The sequence below is a fragment of the Cavia porcellus genome, unplaced genomic scaffold (genome assembly GCF_034190915.1).
Source record: "Cavia porcellus strain 051 isolate PalLab524CR breed Dunkin Hartley unplaced genomic scaffold, mCavPor4.1 scaffold_8, whole genome shotgun sequence".
NCBI lineage: Eukaryota > Metazoa > Chordata > Mammalia > Rodentia > Caviidae > Cavia > Cavia porcellus.
This window is the reverse complement of record NW_026947491.1, coordinates 84034095-84055998: the sequence shown is the minus strand read 5'-3', so window position 1 is coordinate 84055998 and position 21904 is coordinate 84034095. Positions and strand designations below refer to the sequence as shown.

General features: G+C 46.6%; 1 protein-coding gene across 3 annotated transcripts in view; it reads right to left on the bottom strand.

Annotated features, from left to right (window-relative positions):
• Plxnc1 (plexin C1) overlaps window positions 1-21904 on the bottom strand; it is a 140441-nt gene that overhangs the window by 113617 nt on the left and 4920 nt on the right. For all 3 annotated transcript variants that reach the window (XM_003476281.5, XM_063255304.1, XM_063255305.1), the window contains exon 2: window positions 6901-7041. In XM_003476281.5, coding sequence (XP_003476329.1) covers window positions 6901-7041 — 141 coding nt within the window. The remainder of the gene's footprint in view (window positions 1-6900; window positions 7042-21904) is intronic.

Sequence of the window (21904 nt, the reverse complement as noted above, 5' to 3'; positions counted from 1 at the left end):
GGAAAACACTCATGAAATTTCTATCATGGAAGAATGGGTAATTTTCATTGCATACACTCTTGGTTCTTTTGAGTTTAGAATGATTTCAATGTAATTACCTTTAACAATAGAGACATAAAGTTTAAATTTAAATATGTTTTGGGCTGAATGGGTCAATGTGCTTTGGTTTTTGCTAAGTTATTCAAAGAACAATCTGCATAACCAGAGGACAAGAGGAAGTTTTCCTTTTCATCCTAAAGGTTCCAAATGTGCTATCCCAAGGGCTGGGGTGGGGGTGCCTCTGTGGTCCCCAAGTCTCATCTCTCCGACAGGACTACAGGACACGTTTCTATTAACATCATCTCTCACCCAGCGCCAGCCCAGCCCAGCCCAGGGCACGAGTGCAACTCTTGGCTGTCCTAACTGCAGAATCCTTGAGCACAAGCACACAGAGAAGAAAGCCAGCAAGGCTGGAGCAAGGCAAGTGTTTAGCTGGCTGGCCTTGAAAAAAAGAATGTGATCAGTGAGGCAGTGCAGGAAGGAACCATGAGTCACAGAACCCAAAATGGGTTGAATTTTGCATAAGAGAAACTTCGTCCAATTCACACACTCCTTGGGCATGATGTGGATTTTTATTTATTGCTTCCAGCATCGACCTTAATATAGATCTAATCTGATGTCACTCTGAGCCTCCTCCGTGAACGTTCTTATATGGTCCTTCATTCTCCAAATGTCACCTCCTCTGAGAAGTTTTCCCTGATCACCCCTCTCCTGCGCCCCTCTCCTTGTCAGGCCATGTTCTTAGCACACATCGCTGTCTGAAAAGGCTTTATTACAGGATAATTAAACTCCCAGTCACCTGTCTTCCCCACCCCTGGGAGACTGGGTGGTGGCCTTGTCTGTTTTGCTCACCTCTGTGCCCTCAGTACCCAGAACAGTGCATGGCACAAAAAAAGGTACCCAACAGACATTCATTTAATGAAAAGCTACTCTATGAGCCTTCAAGATTTTATAAGGCTTTTCACATTTCTTCCAGCTGAAGCCTGTGCAGAAAACAAATTTTCCCCGATGGAGAATTTCAGTTCGTGTCAACATATTGTTTCTGTTGACATCTTCCTGAAGCCTCATGGTAGGCTATTAACTAGCCCTGGGATTTCTGTTGCATACAAAAACCCCCCAAGTCTGTTATGGAAATTAACTGAATGAATTCCACGCCCGTGCGGGCAGGCGCAGACAGCTCCACGCCACCCATGAGAGGGGAACAGTGAGGAAGAGAAAGGGGAGACAAATTAAACCAAAGGCTATGTCTTTCTTTTTTATGATTACAATTAGATGCAAACGCCAGGAGTGTTTAAAAAGCTAAATCATTTTAAGCCAAATTTATTTTCCTATGCCTCATTCTGTGGCACTAACCAGTTGAACAGCAAATAAGCCAATTCTCTCATGCATTATTTTTTTCCATAAACAGAAAAATTCAGGGAAGAAGATGTAAATTATACACACACACACACACACACACACACACACACACGCAGACACGCACACACACACACATACATGCATATACAGAGGAAAAAGTGAATTATCTAATAGCATTTAATGTGCCTTACTAGTTAGGAGTAATAAAGATGATATATAAAAATTGGGGCAAATTTCTCTTTCATTTGCAATCTACTTTTTTTTTTAAACTAAGTATTAGAGAAGCAGAGAGTCTGATACACAAGTTCTAGACTCATGGATCACAAAGATGTAACCATTCCAAACTGGGGGACCCCTGTAAACTGTCAAACTGGAATGAAGGAGTGGGGTGTGACCATGAAACAAGCTCCTCTCATGACCTTCTGGACAGCCAGCCATGGCGCCATTTCCAAGTTCTGATACTTGCGGATGTTTTGACTTTATCCACCTCCTCCTCCTCTCCGTCGCCCCCTCCTCCACATCTCAGCTCCAGGTCCTGTCCTGGGTCCCCTAAAGCCCTTTTTTCCCCTTTCTTATTTTTATAGTCTGCGGGAGTACAGAGATTGCTGTTATATTTTTATATTTTCTCTTGTGTTCAACTGAAAACTTTAATAACGAGTCAAGGAAGACTCCTCTGGCGTTTGGTAGCTGGGCTTTGGGTTGAATTGAGGAAGAACATTCTGGAACTGGCTTAATTTCCTCCATGGTTTGGGCAAATGAAATCTATTTGGAAAAGTAGAATTCTGAGGGTCACTTAGGTAGCCGGTCCTGCCTCAGAGCATGTGCAGAGCTCCCTTTTGCTGGGCACAGGGACTGGCCCTGGCAAAGCCTGAGCCCTGAGCCTTACTCACTGGGGAAACACTAGCTGGGGCATTCAAAAGGCAAATCAGCCTGAGAAGAGACAGAATTCCTACCTTTCCTCCACAGGAGCCCACTGGGGATAAGCTGGGGCCCTACAGGGGACACGGAGGCTCCCACGAGCCACACACAGCCCAGGGAAGAGGACTTAGAAGGCTGTCACCAGACAGAAACTAACAAGAACCACGGAAGCCAGGGCCTTTCTCAGGAAACCTCAATACTTACATCTTAGAGTCAGCTCAGATACCATGATACCAGATAAAGAAAATTTAAAACTGGGTCCAGGAACTCCTCCAAGCCCTTTTAGACTACACCTTAACTGTTAATGCAGTTGTGTTGGGGGATAAAAGCCTGGGCTGTAGGCACGGAGGCCTTCAGTTCAAATCACCTGGAGCAAATGAGCAACTCTCCCTAAGCCTCGGGTTTTTTCACTGGTCATGGTACTGTCTCTAAGGATCAAGCAGGTTAACCCACGCAGACCCTGGCTCCATGCCTGGCGCACAGAGCTCAGAAGTCTGAGCTATTACCGTGCCTCACCACCACCTCTTACCTTTTATGCTTACAAGAAAGGTTAACGGGCACACATAAAGTTCCAAATTTCAATTTAATGCCTCGTTCCTTATTACTTATTTTACTACCTAGAAAACCTCAAAATACTCCTCGCTGCCCTTGAGATAAGGACAATATTCTGCATGTCACACTCAACACAAAGTCAATCCAAACCACATGAAAGGCTATGCCACAACCCCAAGAAAGGTACATGTTGATTCTAGAAGGCAAACTCTGTGCAACATGGGTAGCATGGATTCACACAAGCAGAACTCAGTACTCTTCAGCTGATCTCAGTGGAGATGCTGACAACTGAGAAAATTATTCTATGTGACCATCTCTAGAAAGGAAGTAAAATAGGGAAATAGCCAGGCTGGTGGGAGACTGACAGACATAACATCTCATGAGCCTGAGTGCCACCTGTGTATAAAATTAGAGGCCAGGACACTTTAAGCTTGAAATCCCTTCAACTTCCCTAAAACTCTTACAAAAGGACTTAGGAATAAAGATAGAGGGGCAGGCAGTAAAGGTATCAGCATACCATGAAGCCCACAGATCTTCACTAACGTCTTACCTTTGGAGGAGAGCTGTCTTCCTGGGGAAAAGTGCATCTTAAAAGGCACTTGCAGATTGAGCCAATATCTCAGCTCAAGTTCAAAATGATGTTTCCACATAATAGAACATGATACAGCTATTTAAAAATACTGTTTACAAAGGGTTTGCAAGTAGCATTTTAACAGAACCCTCTTGCCTCATTAACTGAAGAAAAGAAGGGTGCAAAATTGGATAGAGTCTGACCTCAAGTACGCAAAAAAAGAATCCAAAATGCTGACAGCGGTTGCCTTTACATGACGCAATTAAGGATAATTTTTCCTTTGCCTTTTTCTCATCCCCCGCTACTCCGCAACGTTCTACGTGAGCACACAGCACTTTCACTAGCAGGAAAAGAATTATTTAAATAATGTGAGGTTTAAAATGGCACCAAATTATATTAAAAATCCATGAGGTTTGCAGAGATTTAAGAAGTTGGATTTTTATTGGTGGTGGTAAAAAATAACAGCCACAGGCTCCCAGACACTGCTTCCTGTCTCTCACCCAGCTGGGCACATGGTACGGTGCCTGGCGTGTGTCAAAATGCTGAGGACCCTTGATCACTGGGAACCTGATGAATCAGGCTGGGGTGATCCAAGCTCTCTTTCTTCTCTTCCTCCCCCATCTGCCTTGGGCTGGGTTTTGTTTTTTGCCGCTCATTAGTACCTCCACACAGCGGCTTAGAAGCCAAGCTTGTGTCTATCAATGTTCGTCTTTTCTAACAGTTCTAGTGACAAGTCTGGCAAGGGAGAGGCAGGAAGCTTTTGAATAAAGGGATTTGGGGATTATGTGTGGCTTCCAAGTCAACTGCACAATCCCGGATCTTCAGGTCGCCAGGTAATTTCAAGAGCTGCATCCAAGAATCTGCGCCCAGGTCACAAGAGGGAGTCTCAGGAACTATAGGGCTGCCCTGGGGAGATGAGGGTCAAGCCTGCTGATTTGTCCCTCACAACCTCCTCTGGCATAAGGGGACTATCTCAAGGGAAGCTAGGAAAGAGTGGTTTAACTCCCAAGAAGTTATGATGCCATGAAGTGTTTGTTCCCCCAGTCAACTGGTCTACCTTCCTCTGATTCTTCCCTGAGCCTCTAGAAGCCCTGATGCTCCCCAAGAGAATGGGGCCCCTACTCACATGCCTCCCATTTGCTCCCTGAGCCTAAGGAGTATAAGCAGGGCCTGGGGCAGAAGTTGCAAAGTGTGTGTGACGTGGGGGTCATCAATGAGGTCTCAGGTTGCTTGCTGGGGGTTTACGTCCCTGTTCTGCCCCAACGTGATCTCGACTTTGGGCCAGTTGCCAACATCTGTGGGTCTGGATTTTCTCATCTGTAAAATGGCCTGCCTCACAGCAGGTGGAGAGGGCTAAATTAGTAGGAGTAGAGTGCTTGGCGTACAGGAAGTTGAGTAAATGTTAGTAGTCACAAACAAAAAGCCAACATACTCTTCTTATTTAAACCCTAAGAACAAGGCCACTGACATGCTTCTGAGGGGTACCCCACACAGATGCAGGGGACACCGAGACTTCATCCAGCACCCGCCCCCTCGGCAGCATGGGTGGGGCTGCAGCCCTGTTTCACTCTCTGGTCCCCAACACGACTGAAACTTGGCCAGCTGTGCACCAATAGCTGGGGTGAACTCACAGGACAGGCGAGACCAGGCTGTCCCATGGGGCACTATTTATAGCCTCTGTTCCTTCACCTCCAATCCGCCATGTAACAGTTTGGTTGGTTCAGCTTGGGGGAAACTGTTCGTGTCAAAACACATGTCAAAAATACCCCAAATCTGAAGAGAGCATTGGTGGAGAGGCCCAGGAAGGATGGGTGGAAGCTTCTTCTACCAGGCTAATGGGTCCAATCAGCCTGACCGGCTCAGGGTGGCTGCAGACATCACCAAGAGACGCCCATAGCATGACTGATGAGTGTTTACCTTTCCCCAGGAAACAAAGCCAGCACGACAGGAAAGATGATCAATGTATATTTTAAAAGAATGTGTATACAAACAAACTCCCTCCCATATGTTACTGGGTTTCCTCCAAAGGAAACAGATTACATCAAATGCCTACTAAGCATTCCGCACTGTATCAGGCTGTAGGAACTTACGGCCCCCTTCTCAGAAAGCTTAAAATCACATTAGGAAGGGCAGGCAAAGGTGGGTGAAAAGGTTCAGTATCTAAGCAAGGCATCCGTAGCGAGCCAAAAGAATGAGGCAGATCATGAATGTTCCAAGAGATGAGGGGAGAGTAAGATCACTTCACAGAGTGGGCTTTGAGCTGAGCCAATACACAAACACATACACAGGACTCGGCAGGGCAGAGGAAAAGAAAGCAAGCATTCCAGGCTGAGAGTATGGGGCGATTGGATGTTTGGAAACAGAACTACTCAACGCACACTTGGAGAATACCAAGTAAACAGGGTTAGCTGGTGGAGGGCGGAGTCTGTGTACGAAGACAGAATCAGAGACTGTCAGAAGAGGAAGGGGTTTTTCTGGGATCGTCTACTGCAATTTGATTTTATAGAGGAGGCAATGGAGGCTCAGTGAGGTTAAGCAATTCACCTAGAGTCACAAAGCTAGTTACCAGTTGGAGAAACAGATCTGTCACTACCTACTGAAGAGTCTGAGCTTCAGGAGTCAACAGACCGGCTGTGGAGAGGCCAAGGAACATCACCGGTCTAGGGTGACACATAGATCGGTTCTCTACCATGAATGCTGTTGGAGGCCACACAAGTGTTCGATAAATCCTGGCTGGTGACACTGGGGAAATGACCCCTAGATAATCTCAGCCGGGGCATCTGGTATCTCCGTTCTTATTCTTTCCTCCTCCCTAGCGGCCCCCACCCAGTGAATAACAATCTCAACTTGCCCAAGGTATATCCATATGGTGGGAAAAAATAGTCCTACGAGATAAAAGTGAAGGGGAGCCTCAGAGCATTTTAGATCTCTAACCTCTCTGCGGTGCGTGTGGGTACAAAGGGCAGAAAACAAACCCCCTCTGTGGGTGGCAAGCGGGCTGGAGGGAAGGAACACCTGTTTTTTCTTCTTTTCAAGCCCTATAATCTCTCATCACTTTGAAGTTGTGAGAAATCAGGTGCTTTGTACATTTCCAGCGTAAAGGACAGAGAACTGAAAGGTTAAATGTCTCAGGCAGGTGAGTCAGGGATGGAGTGGGGGCTGGACCCCCATTTACCTCCCCAGCAGCCTCTCAGTAAGGACAGGAACGTATCTTGGCACATTCCCAGGGAGCAAGGTGGATGAGATTCGTCGCATGTTGGGGTGGGGGCAAAAGTGAGGAGCTGTGTTACGTGCAGATTTCCAGAATTTCTTCCGGGCCATTTCTGGGGATCTTTAAGGAGTTCACAAAATAACTGGTAGGCACGGCCTTGTGTATCATTTAAAAGCATTAAGAGAAATTTAAAAAGCACAAATGGATCACGATTAAAATCAGACATTTGAAGAGGGCACAGAAAACCAACCTTAAGCAACTGGCCATCTCCAGTCCCCAAGAATAAAACAGTCCTGTTCAATATCACGGTGCCATAAACGGATGTCAGGTCGGAATGGATCAAGGTAGATGATGCGATTGGCCGTACTCTCTCAGGTTGATCCCCTTCATTCTGAACATGCACACAAACGCACAAATACAAAAAAAGATCAATTTTTTTAAACAGCAATATGTCTCATTACACTGACAAAATGTCACTCGTGACCTTTTCAGGAAGGGTCGCATTTGTGGACCCAAATACATTTTTCTTAGACGAGATCCCCAGGAGCGACTTTCCGTGGCCTTTATCTGTCAAACGGCCACGCTTGCCCAACCCATGGAGAGCGATTTGTTGACGATGTATTAACATGTATTGATTCCCAGCAGCAAGCGAGCGAGCCATCCACTTAACACTCCCCCAGCTGACAGAGGAAGCCGAGTCCCTGTACGCAGCCAAGAGAACCCACAGCTGATGGGAGGGAGGCGATCTTCCACTTGGCTGTGTGCAGGATCCTGCTGCAAATCATCTGAGTGAGGCATGGGCTTCTGTGACGTTAAACACAAACACTTCCCAAGAGGGGCCCAGGACAATCCTGTTGGGCGGGATGTCAGAGAGGAGGGATCCATGAGCGACAGGCAAAGTGCTCACTGAAGCCCACAGTCAGGGTTAATGAATTCAGAGGGCAAAGACACAGCCAGGACGGTGGCAGGACACAGCCCACAGAGCAAAAGAGGAAACACACAGAAAGGGTAGACCTGAGCCGATGCTTGCAAAGAGGAAACGAAAAAGCCTAACTCCCAGCCCGAAAGCGTTTTAATTGTCTGAGGCTTTGAGCACATGTAATCACATGCTTGCTCTTGATCGTAAATAGAGCCCCTCTTGAAACCCAGAGCAGACACAGTGTCAACCAAAATGTCTTTCTCCTTTTTGTTTAAAAGGAATGAAGTACCTCATGCAGCTTCCTGCCTTCAACCGTAGGAAACAGAGTTTGTTACCCAAATCTCTGGAAGATAGGGAGCTAGAGAGAGCCATTGCTGTCTGAGCTACTGAACACAGTGTGATAGCACACTTTATCTGCCAGAGCTGGCTGCCCAACTGGAGGAGGGTTTTCAGAGGCACATTTACATTCAGCCAATGGGTGAGCGGCCAATTGCAGGCAGCATCATAGCAACTTCTGGAACGGCCTTGTTTAGGGTGCGGGGAGGAGGAGGAGGCTAAGACTTATTAACTTCATGATGTGATGGCTGACAGTGTTTATGTCTTTCAATTTATGTCTTATTAAATATTCATTATTTTAAAAACCCACCAAGTTTCATTAACATCCAAACTAAATGGATCCATGGACTAAATTGATTTCTGAAGCCTTTAAAGCCCTGTCGATATTTCTTTGTTGACGTTGCACTGTGAGGGGAAAGATAAGCCAGCATGGAGTCCTCCAATGCCCTGATTACTTTTCAAAGCAAAGATGTCCTAACCTAAGAGAGAGTGACTCATCTGCATAAAATATTCTATAGCGAACTTGGTGTAAGAAGATTTTTGGAAAGCCCATTAGAGATTTTTTTTTTGTCCTGTTAATATATAATTTTTTTAAGTCAGGGGAAATGAGGAGCTGTCCTGTTAAAATGGAAGCTTAAGGGAAAAAAATCTCTGTGGGTCTAAGGATTGGAACAATAGATCACTGTTTAGATAAGGAAGTCTCATGACTAGCACCAGCAGAAGAAAAATCAAATGACCTTTAAATAAAAAAAAAAAAACCAAGAAAACCACATCACATATCTTGCTTTAAAATGAAACCAGAATTGCTCAAACGTCAGTCTGGCTGACCATGCCTAATTTTTTTTTTTTATTAAATATTTGAGTATCACAAAGAGGCTGACTCAGGGGATTGGGCATAACCTCTGTCTGGGCTTCCTGAATGTCCTAATATCACTGTCTTTGGCCGGGCGACTCCGTTCTCTGTCATCTTGCAACATGGAAAGAGTAAAGGCTGTGGTCTGTGGACCATACAAGGACCGAATGGGACCGTCCACTCCCGGGTTGGTACACAGTCAGTGCTTAATAACCAGGCCTGGTCTAGAGATCCAAGCACAGTGGTGTCGTGTAGCCTTTGCTGAGGCGGAATGAGAGATCCTATTTGCGAAAGACTGGCTCCAAATCACAGAGGCAGCTCAGAAGCTGAAAGGGGACAAGGAGAAAACTGGTTCCAAATTACCAAGTCACCCAGTCTAGTATCTTTCCTTGACTTCTTGAATGTTCCTCACCAAGTGGAGTTTTCCAAAGGAAGCCCTAGACCAATGGGTAGGTAAGCAATACAGCCATTAAATCAGTGTTCTCCAATTTGAGGGACTGACGGTCTACAATGAACTGTCTGGGTCTCATTTACATTTGAGCTTGGCACTTGCTGCTTGGGTGGACTGTACAGTCTCCTTAACCCAGTCAGGAGATGGCTTTCTCAACCATCTGATAAGGCTTTCTCAGCTCCTGACTGGAGGGGAAGCTGTGAAGAAGACATCATAAGTGATAATGGTAATAATCAAAATAATACCAGCTAATCAGTATCCCATGTGCTACATGGAACGTATTTTATCATTTACCTAACAGAGGCCATAGAGGAAGGTGAACCAGAGTGCCTGGATCTGAAGTCTGGTTTTGTCATTTCTAGCTAAGTCATTTTGTACACATGAGTTAACCTCTCTGTCACTCCGTTTCCCCCTCTGTGCAATAGAAGCGATGCTTGGGTCTGTTGTGCGGACTGAATAAGCATGCAAACCTCTCAGTAAAGCTTGGGACAGTAACCCATGATTTATGCCTGCTATCATTACCTCATTTAAAAATACAAATGGTTGTTTGGTAACCCACTCAGGACCTCTTCTGTCTCTCTCTCAGACAGAAGCTTTCTCTCTCTCAATAAATATTTCTGCTCTTAAAACACACACACACACACACACACACACACACACACACACACACACTCTCTCTCTCTCTCTCTCTCTCTCTCTCTCTCTCTCTCTCACACACACACACACACACACAAATGGTTGCTGCCACTCCATGGCAGTTACTCCCATCTTGTTTGCAAAAAAAGAACTCTAATTTTGTTCAGGTAGCAATAAACATAAGCCTAGTGGGAACCAGGACTGACCACGCCAAATGGCAAGTCCACTTCCCATTGTCAGATCCAGTACTTGCCTTCCTACCGCATAGAGCTAAGGGGAGCCATGTGTTCCAGTTGTGGCCAGTTAGATGTAAGATGTCCACTAGAGGGGTTTCTGGGAATAATTGTCTCCTTGATGAGAGAAGGCTCTTGAGGGAAAGCCCATTTCCCCATTCCTTCACGTCCTCTTTTGGACAGTGTGAAGCCATCATGGGCAGGCTGGTGGCGGCCATTTTGCTTCCATGGAATTCAAGATGGAGGGTGAAAATCAACATGCTAAGATGGTGCAGGAAGGAGATAAGAGACCCTTCGTTCTTGAGGGCATCGCCGAATGGCAGGCCCCCAACCTTTAAATTTTATTTTTTATCAATAGATGTCATGGTTTCTGCCACCATTGATTGGATTTTCTGATACTTGGAACCAAAAGTGAGTCACTGTTTAAGAAATGAGAATCCTAACACACTGCCCTACACCAGGCTCAAGGACTGAGCTGTGGTCAGGATTTTGTAGCCAATTATGAGCGAGCCTGGAAGAAAATAGGCAAGAGGAGCCTGGACCTCATGAAAACTCTAGGGGCTGCAGTGGCTGAATGGAAATGGATTCTTTTGTGCTGGAAACACACAGAAATGGACAGGTCCCTGTGAGTGGGAAAAGGAGCTTTCTGAATGGCTCTCTTATACCCATTTCAGCAAATGAAAACAAAAGAAAGCCAGGCTCCCAAGAAAGCTCCTCACAAAAGTGAAGTTAATACCTAGGGAGCCCAGCGGAGAGAAGGGGGAGGAATCCCGAGTCGGCCCCCTGTGTCCAGAGATTATTCACACTCTTTATTTTTTCCGGCCTATTTTCTGTCTTGCCCTTCTCTCCCCTTAGGGCATAATCGTTAATGTTGCTCTCAGCCTATTCTGTCTAGTTTATTATGTGTAATTTATTTCTGAATCCCAGCCTCTGCTTGTTCGTCTGTGTGTAACAAGGTTAATGCCTTGTAATGATGCTTTTGCCAGTTCTGCCTTTCATGACAAAATCCAATCTTGAGTTAGCTCTAAACCCTGTCTCTCCTTTGGGCTTCCTTGGTTCCCTCTGAGGGAGCTGTCGTGCTGCTTCTCCTTCCTGCCAGGTCTCACGCCTACACTTTGACCGATTGAAGAAGAAACTTTTCTCGGAGGAAAAAGCACTCTCATATCCAAAGATGTTTAGGTTGAAAGAGAGAGAGCCTTGGGCTCAACACAGCAACAGAGCGTGTGCCCATGGGCGTGCGTGGGTGCATAGGAGTGCATGCGTGTGTGTGTGTGTGTGGAGAGTGCGCTTGTCCTGAGAGGAACAGACTGACTTGGCAGCTGCTTGACACAACTTTTTGTTGACAGCAAACCCTCCTCTATGGATGTTGCACATTGTCCCCTGCACACCCCCAAGAGTACTCAAGGTGGCTGAGGCAGGAGGATCCCAAGTTTGAGATCCACTTGGACATTTTTGTAGCTTTGTAAGACTGTTTCAAAATAAACATATAAAGCACTGGGGACACAGCTCAGTGTGAAGGCCACAGCCATGTACTCTGCTGGTGAGCAGCACTGAACATTGGCCAACCATGTGACAGATGACGGACTCCTGGAAGCTCAAGCTGGGCAGCTGCAGCATCTATAGCTTTTGACTGTACAGAGAAGATACACACAAAAGCAGGCCCTCCAAGTGTCGTGGGGCTAGAGGGAGTCGAGCCCTTTACCCGCATACTGCTAAAAGGACTCTTCCATGCTGGGATGCTGAGGTTTGCTTGTTTTTCTATCATTATTTTTGAAACACGGTCTTGCTAAGCTGCAAAGACACCCAGGCAGAGCTCAAACTTGGAATCCTTCTGCCTCAGCCTCCCAGAGTGCTAGAATTACAGGCACGTTTGAGTATGTTGGCTACATGTGTTGGGTTTTCTTTACAAGGCAAGGGCAGATACCAACTGTTTATTAATTTCTCACTCATTGATAAAAACCTATTTGGGGCAATTAATTTTGCACTCTGCCCGTGGGAGGCACTTGTTTGGAAGCAGTTTCCCCATCGCTGGCTCTCTGATGCTCAGTCAGGGCTGCTTACAGGTGCGAAGGCTTGGAAGGAGCCCTGCACCCAAGTCCCGGCCCTGCTAAGCCGCTGGGTTTGCACAAGTCCCCAGATGAACTTCAGTGACCACAGCTGTGACCCGCACACAGCCAACCCCGTGCCCTGCCCTGAGACTTGAAAGGGCCTGTGTGCACGAGGACATGGAGGCCGTCACCCTCGCCCAGCGAGGCAGGTGGAAAGAAGGTCATGCAGCCAGCTTGGACGGTGGTTTGTTTACCAGCCATTCAGGCTCTGCTGTTCCCACTGAGTCTGTGGCAGCCCTGGCCACCCGCGGGGCGACCTGCCATGCGGGATTCCGTGTGTGCAGGAGGCTCGGGGGTTAGGGACACAGCTGGGCAGCGCCTGCCCGGGCAGCACCGACCCAGGAAACAGGCAAAGCACGCGTGCACTTCATGCCCCTCTGCCTGCTCCCCCTTCCACCCTCCAAGGACCAGGTCCTGCACCCCCCAGCCCCCCGCACCCTCCCAGCACTTTACCTCACCTTCCTGCCCAGTGCCCACCCCTACATCGAAATCGCCATCCCCTCTCCATGGCCACTTGGCCTGAAAAGACATCTTAGCCGGCTGCGGTGGAGCAGGGGTGGTACCAGCACCCGGGGAGGCGGAGGCAGCAGGATGGCAAGCGCAAGGCAGTCTGGGAAACTCAGTGGCTTAGCCAGGTGTTTATCAGAATTATTTAATAAGTGTGGGTAGGGGGGTTGGGGATGTAGCTCAGTGCAAGCCATCAGTTCAACCCCCAGTACCAAAAGCAAACCAAACCAACCCAAACAAAACGAAAAGACAACTTGGCTCAAATAATTCCCCAAAGAGACAAGCATGGCGGGTGGCATTAAAACTGCATCACTATCTTAGATTCTTGGAATTGAGACTTAGTCTTCCAGTGTCAGTCCACAAGGAAGCTACTGATGTCCAGGGGGCCTAGGGGCATCCTTGACCCCTGACACCCACAAAACCCCAGTAGTGCACACCCCCTCGCCCCGCACCCTGACTACACAGAGCCCGCCCCACCCTCCCGAGTGCCCAGGTCACCACGCCCTGTTGAGAATCGCTGCAGCCCATGACGTGGCTTCTGAGTTGCTGAAAAACAGTTGTACCCACTCTCCTGCTCCCAGCCCGCTCCTGCGCCTCCTCCTGCACCGCCAACCACCCGTGACGCCTCTCTTCCCATCACGCTGCCCATCCAATCCATGCAAAATCTCGGCTGAATTTACCGCCAGCTGAAGTCCTCCAATCACAATGGGCTTTGACTCCTGCCTCCTCCAGGTCCGCACTCCAGGACAGTCCTGGCTTCCCCTCTAACCACCATCTACTTTCCATTCGGTAGTCAGGGTGATCTTTTAAAATATAAACGAGTCATGTTACTCCCTTACCTAAAATTCTTCATTTCCCTCCTGCCATGTTTCACATTAAATCCATGTCTTCCCAGGCACTACCTGAGCTGGTCCTTGGCTACTTCGTTTTTGTTTTTTTTTTTTTTTTTTTGTACTAGGGATTGAACTCACGACCTCACACTTGCCAGGAGAGAATTTACACCACTGAGCTAAATCCCTGGCCTCCCACTGTGGTTGTCTTTCAGAAATATGTCTCTTTAACATATTATAACTTTCTGTCACAGGGCCTTTGCACATGCTACCTCTTCTAGCCCTCATCCCTTTTACTCCCTCATGGGCTGGTTCTTTTCAATTTTTCAAGTTAATTTTTACCTACTCAGATACACACTAGCCTAGTTCTCCCCTTCTCTACCCCAGTGATTGTTCTGAATCAGCACTTCATTTACTTCCTTCAAAGAACTTATAATAACTGCTTTTTAAATGTTATTTATTGTCTGTCTCCCTGTACTCTCTAAGCCCTGCAATAGTTTATCTTACTCTACACTTTAAATGCAGCATCCACTTCAGTATTTGGCACATGGTAGGTTGTCAGTAAACGTTTATTGAATGAATAAATAAATACATGGATCAATGTTTGAATATTTTTGATCAATATCTCATCAGACAATGATGGTACATTGCTAAGTAGGCCTAATGATTACAGAGTTCTTCAACTGAGCCTAGATTTGTCCCTCGTAAACACTGGGCATTGGTTCTACATTGGACAGCAATAATTAGCTACCCACACTTCCTTTTGCCATGTATTTGGGCTTCTCTAAATTCACATCCTCAGGGCATTAACAGCTTGTAAAGGAAAGTTCCTGAGTCTCCCCTTCTCTGTCCATAGATAGGTTGCAGATTCAGGATACTTAAAATGTAAGAAGTAAGCAGAGTACTTGATGTATGCTGAAACCAAAGCAATGCACAACAGGACGTTCTCTCCCAGAGAGTGTAATTTTATAAACATGGCCTAGCATTGTTTTAACTCTCAAATACAAACTGCTGATGCTAGCTTGGAAGGGTGGAAAGAACAAGGTATTTAGAATAAGAATTATGCGAGTTCAAGTTCTACTACTTCTGAATTGTGTCCCTAGATAGTAATTTATCCTTTCTGAAGTTTCTCCATCCATCCATCCATTCACCCATCCATGAGACCATCCATGCATCCACCCATCTATCCATGCATCATCCATCTTCCCATGCATCTATTCATCCATCCATTCTTCCACTCACCCATCCATGAGTCATCCATTCATTCATACACCCATCCACAAGTCCATCCATGCATCTGCCCATCCATCCATGCATCCATCTATTCATCCATCTGTCCACACATACATGTATCCACCCATTCATCCATCCACCCATCCACCCATCCATGAGTCCGTCCATCCACCCATCCATGAGTCCATCCATTCATCCATCCACCCATCCATCCATCCATCTATCCATCCATTCATCCATCCACCCATCCATCCATCCATCTATCCATCCATCCATTCATCTATCCATCCATCCATCCATCCATTCATCTATCCATCCATCCATCCATCCATCCATCCATCCATCCATCCATCCTTTCACCCATCCATCCATCCATCCATCCATCCATTCATCCATCCACCCATCCATCCATCTATCCATCTATCCATTCATCTATCCATCCATCCATCCATCCATCCATCCATCCATCCATCCACCCATCCATCCATCTATCTATCCATCCATCCATCCATCCATTCATCCATCCATCCATCCATCCATCCATCCATCCATCCATTCATTCATCCACCCAACCACCCACAAATGCATCCATCCATCCACTCATCATTTATGTGGCACTTACTTGCTGTTGACCAGCTGCTTGATCTATAAAATACAGATGGGAGTAAGCCTTCTATTGTCAAAATAAGCCAATCAAGTGAGTTTTGAAACAATATGAAACACTTCACATTTCCAGTCTGGTTTCTGAAGCACTTGCTAACAGAAAGGAACGATCAGAGTGGGGGCTCCACTCAATAGTGCAGGGACAGAACCAGAGGGGCAAATCATCAGTGCATGCTCTGAAACAACATTTCCCTTAACTTTGGATTTAGGCCACTGCAGTATTAACTGCACCTCTGACTTTGTCTCCAGAAGAAATCAGATATTTTCATATCATTTTATAGTTGCTGCAGATAACTCAAAATATCATTTACGCTCATCTCTACTTTGAAATTACGGTAGTGGCTGCTGCGAGATCTTGCTGTTGAGTGTGTTAAGATATATCACTATATCTCAAAGTGAAAAAAATTTATGTATCTGTATATCTATATAATTGGTGTATTTTGCATTCTATGTTTTATACATTATGCATTAAAGATAATCTGAGGACTCTTCAGGCTGCATCCGAGGTGCCCAGCACCAGGGCTCTGTGGAGTTAGGAACAGAAATACTGTGAAACACAGGAGTCTCACTAAATGACACCCACAGCTACCAGCTGCTCTCGGCGACCCCTTCCTATTGCCCGGGAGAAGCAAGGGTCAGCGCTTAGAATCCAGTTTTTAAAAGGGGTTACTGATGGAGAAAGGGGCCTCAGGAGGAGGCCAATGAGCGATGATCAGGAACAGCTGGTGTGTTAGATAACACCCGCCTTCCAGGAGGTTGGGGGCAGGGCAGGGGTGATGCGAGGAGGAAGCCAGCTTCTTTGGAAGGAGTCACAGGAGCACTTCCCCCTCGCCTTCCTGGCTCTGACTGTTCCTGTAAACACAGCCCCTGTGTTGACACCTCTTAGAAGCGCTCAGCTCTGTGCTATAACCGCTGGCTTCTCCACTAGCAGAAGAGCATCTTCTCTGCAGCTCTGCAATCACGTATTGAGGGCTCACTCAGCATGTGTCTTGTGTGAGACAGCTTTGCAGGTGCCTCAGAAATACAGGGGAGACAACATGGCCTTGCTATTGCTTGAATGTGTCCTCCAAAAATTCACATGCCAGAAACAACACACAAATTCATATGTTAATGGGATTTGAAGATGGGATCTCTGGACGTCATCGGGATTAGAAAAGGTCATTCGGATGGGGTCCTCATCATGGCATTAGTGGCTTTTAAGAAGAGAAAGAGATCTGAACTAGTGCACTTGCACAGTCTCGCCACATCATGCCTTTCATCTTAGTATATTGTAGCAAGAAATCCCTTACGAAGTGCTACACAGATGCCAGGGCCAAACTCTTGCACTTCCCAGCCTCTGGAAACATAAGCCAAAGAAACTTCTATTCTTTATAAATTATCTGGTTTCAGGTACTTCATCATAGCAACAGGAAACAGACTAAGATATCCACCAGGGCACATTCAGTTCACATAGGCCTATGTGGGTCCAACACAGAGCCTGACATACTCTAAATTTATAGAAAGAAATCCTGATTCCTAACTTGACAGCCAGCTGCCTACAGAGCAGCTCTTTCTGAACATCCCAAAGGTGTTTAACTATCAACAAAAATCAAGCCCACCTTGCCCTGGGTCGCCAGTACTCTCTGTACTGTATCTTTAAAAGCAGGCTCTCGCCATTCCTCCTTTCTACCCACGCAACCTCCGCTGGGGTCTTCAGTCACCACTGTCCACCAAGGTGACATTACGTCTTGCCTGGACTCCTGCAAGAGCTGACATCAGCCTCTCTGGTGACTGACCAGGCTCCTCTCCCTTCCCCCAAGACAGCCAGAATTTAGGAATTCAACTGCAGCCATGCCACTCCCCTACAAAGGGCTCCTTTGCTTCAGGAATAGAATTGGAATCTCCTTTCCATAGCCTACAGGAGCCAGCAGCCCCTCCTCCTCCAGCTTCTTTCCCTGACACTGTCCTCTCACTACCTTCCTGTCCCACCCTGCGCTCTTCCCCCCAGGCGGCCAGGAGCACTGGTCCAGACCTCCCTGGGCAGCCTACGACCCTCCTTTCTCAACTTCCTGGTGTCCACACAACGCCCTAGGGACAGCCCTCCCCCACACCCCACCTAAAAGAGCTGTTGCATCACCTGCTCAGTTTCCTCATCTGTAGAACAGGAACAGTAATAATATTCTCCACCTTCTCACGTTAGCGTGAGAATTAAGCGAGTTACTAGCAGAAAAAATGCTTAGAAGGATGGCTCACAATTCATTCCTCTTAAATTCTAGCTATTACATGAATAGAAAAATAACCGTTTGCTGAATGTTTATTGTCTACCCAATTTAAATATTTCCACACACTGCTGGGCACATAATAGCAACTCAAGAAATTGTCTTTGAACCAGTGATGATGGTCCTTCAACTCAGCCACTTGCCTCCAGTCCTTACTCCGAGTGCTCTTTCTAGAACACACTCAGCTGCTGTCGCTCTGAACCTTGCTGTTGGGGACACCTGCCACACCACGGTTTTCACACCCTGCTCAGCACAAGCTTCTTTGAGATGCCGCAGGAACAAGCATGGGTGGAAGGAAGTAGGGCAAGCTGTGGGGCCTGGGAACCTTTCAACTGGCCTCACCACGTGTCCCCAGCGCCCGGCCGCAGTCTCACCCAGAAAGAGCAGCAGGTGAAGGGTGAGCTGCTACTCCTTTGCAAAGTGTTTATTTAAAAGTATTTACTTGCAAAGTCCAGAAGTCATTTTCTGCATCAGAATAAAATGTGTCCAGCTTTGCCTGTCTCTCGCCATCTGGACGTGCACGCTTCTTTCTGGAGACCCCCAGCCAGGGTGAGCAGCTCAGGGCTCGAGAGCTTATTCAACTCCCCCTGGTGCACAAGCTGTGCCTGCTCTCCAGGACGGGCCCCTCTGCCTTCTCCACTTAGCTTCAAGACGCAGCTCAAGCGTCGCCACACTGGGGCCTCGCCGGTCCTCCTGGACCAGAGTGGCGTCCTTTCTTGGTAGGTCCACGGCATCTGTCCACTGGATGTCTCCTGCCCTGAGCATCCAACAGTGTGGTTCATTTTCTTCTCACTTTTTCCATGATAACCTCTACCTGTGGGCCATATGTAACCTGCTGCCTGTTTTGCAAATGACCCGTGAGGCAGGAAAGGCATTTACATTTGTGAACAGTTGGGAAGAAATTGTAAAAAAAAAAAAAAGAATAGTTTGTGTGAAGTGAAAGTCGATAAGGAATCCAGGTGTCAACATCCATAAAGTTCTATCGGAACACAGTCCTGCAGGATCATGTGTGTATCATCTATGGCTCTGTTCACAGCACAGTGGCAGAGGTCAGTAATTGTGACTCATTGTGACAGAGGCTGTCCGTGGTTTGCAAAGACTAAAATACTGATGCTCCAGCCCTTCGTAGAAAACTTTGCTGACCCCTGAATCACATGGAGGCCAAGGTGTTGGAAAGGAACAGGGTCAAATTCTCCTCACAACGTCTCTGAGGAAAATGATGTTCCCAGTGAGTAGTGGATACTGCTCAAACTGATACGAAAGTCAACAATAGGTGAATTGTGAGTGTAGTTCACAGTTTTATTTACTTTCACAACTGTTTAAAAATTAGCGGGGGCTGGGAATTTAGCTCAGTGGCATAAGCACCTGCCTTGCAAGCAGGCGGTCGTGAGTTCGATCCCCGGTACCCATAAAAAGTTAAAAAAAACAAACAAACAACAACAACAACAACAACAAAAAAACCAAATAAAAATTAGCCTTTCATCATGATAGAAAACTCAAAGCAAGAAAGACTCTGAGCACATTTAGTAGAAACCCCAACCAACCTATCCCCACAGCGCTCCTGTTCCAATGAACAGGCCACCCTCAGAGCCTACAAACTGTCCCCAAGGCCATATTAAGCTTTCTCAGTCATTGTTATGTCTGAAAATACATGTTTAAGGAAGTAGTGGTCACTGAGAAACTGTAAGGAAGGCAGAGATGATGCCATATTGTCGCATTGAAGGCGCTGGGCGTGGTGTGGCTCTTCCGCCATTCTGTCCTAAAGGAGTCCACACGCAGTGCCCGCTGGGGACCATCCTGTGATTGACTCCTTCCCTTCTTTTGACTGGATACGTGTCTGCCCCCAAGGCCACAAATACTGACACTGTAGTCTGGACCCAATCATACAGAAAGCTGCTGCTGGGGAGTGTGGGAAGCTGTGAAGAGGGAAAGCTGCCAGGAGGCAGCCTGGGGACCAAGGCAGGCTGAGGCACACTCGGTGGCAGCCCCGAGGGCAGGTGCCTGAGGAAGCGGAGGTCATCTGGAGCACACAGTTGGGCAAAGTCGTGGAAACAGTGAAACTTAGAACAAGCATCCACCGTGTCCTGCGACCGGGCTCCTCCGGGCTGCCTGGGATCCAGCGCCACAGGAAGCCCCTTTGTACTCCTGTGGCTGATCACGATGGTGATGGTGATTCTCAACATGCACACGGTGCTTATGGTGTGTTGGGTAGAGTTCATTCTCTATTACGTTAATCTAAACAGTAATCACACAAGGAAATAGAGTCCTTATGAAGAAACTGAGGCATGGGAAAGATATGGAATTTGCTCAATTTGACACAACTAGAAGGTGGCAGCTTTGTTCCCAATTGACCTGGCTCTAGGGACTGAATTGCTTCTGTTCCTAGACCACCTAGAATTCCACAAGCTTCTGTCTCCAAAATCCCTCCTTCCCTAATTCAAGCTTACTTCTGGAGAATCTCTGCAATCAATTGTACAGGACTCGCATAGAAACTTGAATCAGAATGGATACTGTAAAGAGCAGGACTTCACAGAATGTCTGGTTCGTGGAACTGGTCCTAGTGTATGGCTGAATTAGAAGGCTGCAGAAATTCTCCCACATCTGAGACTAAAACACAAATAAGCTGTTGTTATGCACAATGAAGAAGCTAAACTATGACCTATAGGCCTCTGAGACAAGCCCAAGAATGTCTTTGAGCAATTAAGAAGGCATAAGGAATAGAAGGGTAATGTTACTTTTTATGTCCCTAAGTAAAATAGAATGGAAACAAAATGGGACAAGTCTCTACTCTGGGTGTCTCAGCTAGGATACATTGGACGCCGTTGGAATGTACAGCAGTTCCCAGATCCGAATGTGAATTCAGATCACTTTGTGGGCTTGTGAAAATACAGATTTCCCGTCTCATCCTTCCCTCTGGAATCTGAGCTATTAAGTCTGAGTTATTAAATCTGGGCCCCAAGAATTTACCTTTCTAGCAAGTTACCAGGTAATGTTGATGCTGTACTTCCAGAACCACCACCTGACAGCACAAAGCCCTTTCCTCTCAGATTTGAAGGGCATGATGGCACACGGTGTTAAATTAACCATAGAAATTCCAATCATGCTGGATTTTTATGGACAACATTAACTCCCCAACTGGCAGCACCAGTCTGGCTGCTCAGCGAATGGGAAAAACTGGAGAGACTCATGAGGAGAAGATGCCATGTAACCTAGGACTAGGGAAGAAAGGGCCCCTGGCACACCAGCTATTAAGAAAAAGACAATTAATAAGGGTTACAGGAATTCACTGTGACCAGGTTCAGGAAGGTACCACGGAAAAGAACAGAAAACATTTATTTCCAACATGATCCTCTAAGATCATTCATTTATGTATTCAATAAACATTTCTTTGCCTCCTCCTCCACATCAGATACTAGTCTATCTCCTGAGGTTCAACAGAGAACACCCTCTAAGGTCATTCATTGGCCTGAATGCAAAGGACACAACTCTGACTATAACCCTCCTGAGTCAGAACTCCAGGGAGTCAGAGATGTCATCATAGGAACTCAGTTCATAGCAAGGATGCTCTGTCCTGTGTCTCATGTCCATGAACTAGTGGTCTCATCCTGGGAGACACAGAGCCTTAGCATGCTCCGTGCATGACAGACTTAACACCAGAACTCAACGTCTGCGGAGACTGACTAACCACAGGAGTGGTTAAGAGCACAGGTCCTGTAATTGGGCTTGTTAGGTTCTAAATCCATTGCTGTGGCACCTAAACAAACCTCTCTGGGTGTCAATTTTCTCATCTGTAATGATCATAATCGCCAGTTTTTGCCTCGTATGGTGACTGAGAATCGACAGAAAATAAGGCATGTAAATTGCTTTTCTCAAATCCAGCCATAATCACTATTGAGTAGATAGAAGCCATGATTGCTTTTCCCGTCCTAAGTGGGTGCTGTCACTGTAGTTGTCCTTCTGCATCTCTCCTCGTGTAGTAGATGTGTGTGTGAGGGCAAAATTCCCCAGCCTAGTCTACAGACAGCGAAATAGCTTGACAGAATCACCACAGAAACAAGAAGGCGAATCAACCTCACAGGAAGGCTACGGATTTTGAGGTCAATGGGCCACATCGCCAAGCGGAACTGGGAGATCACTTCTACACACATCACTAGATGTGCCTTGGGCAGCTGTCTGTTGGACAGCATATGAGCACTTGGTGATTGCCTGCCTGACAGATAAATTATA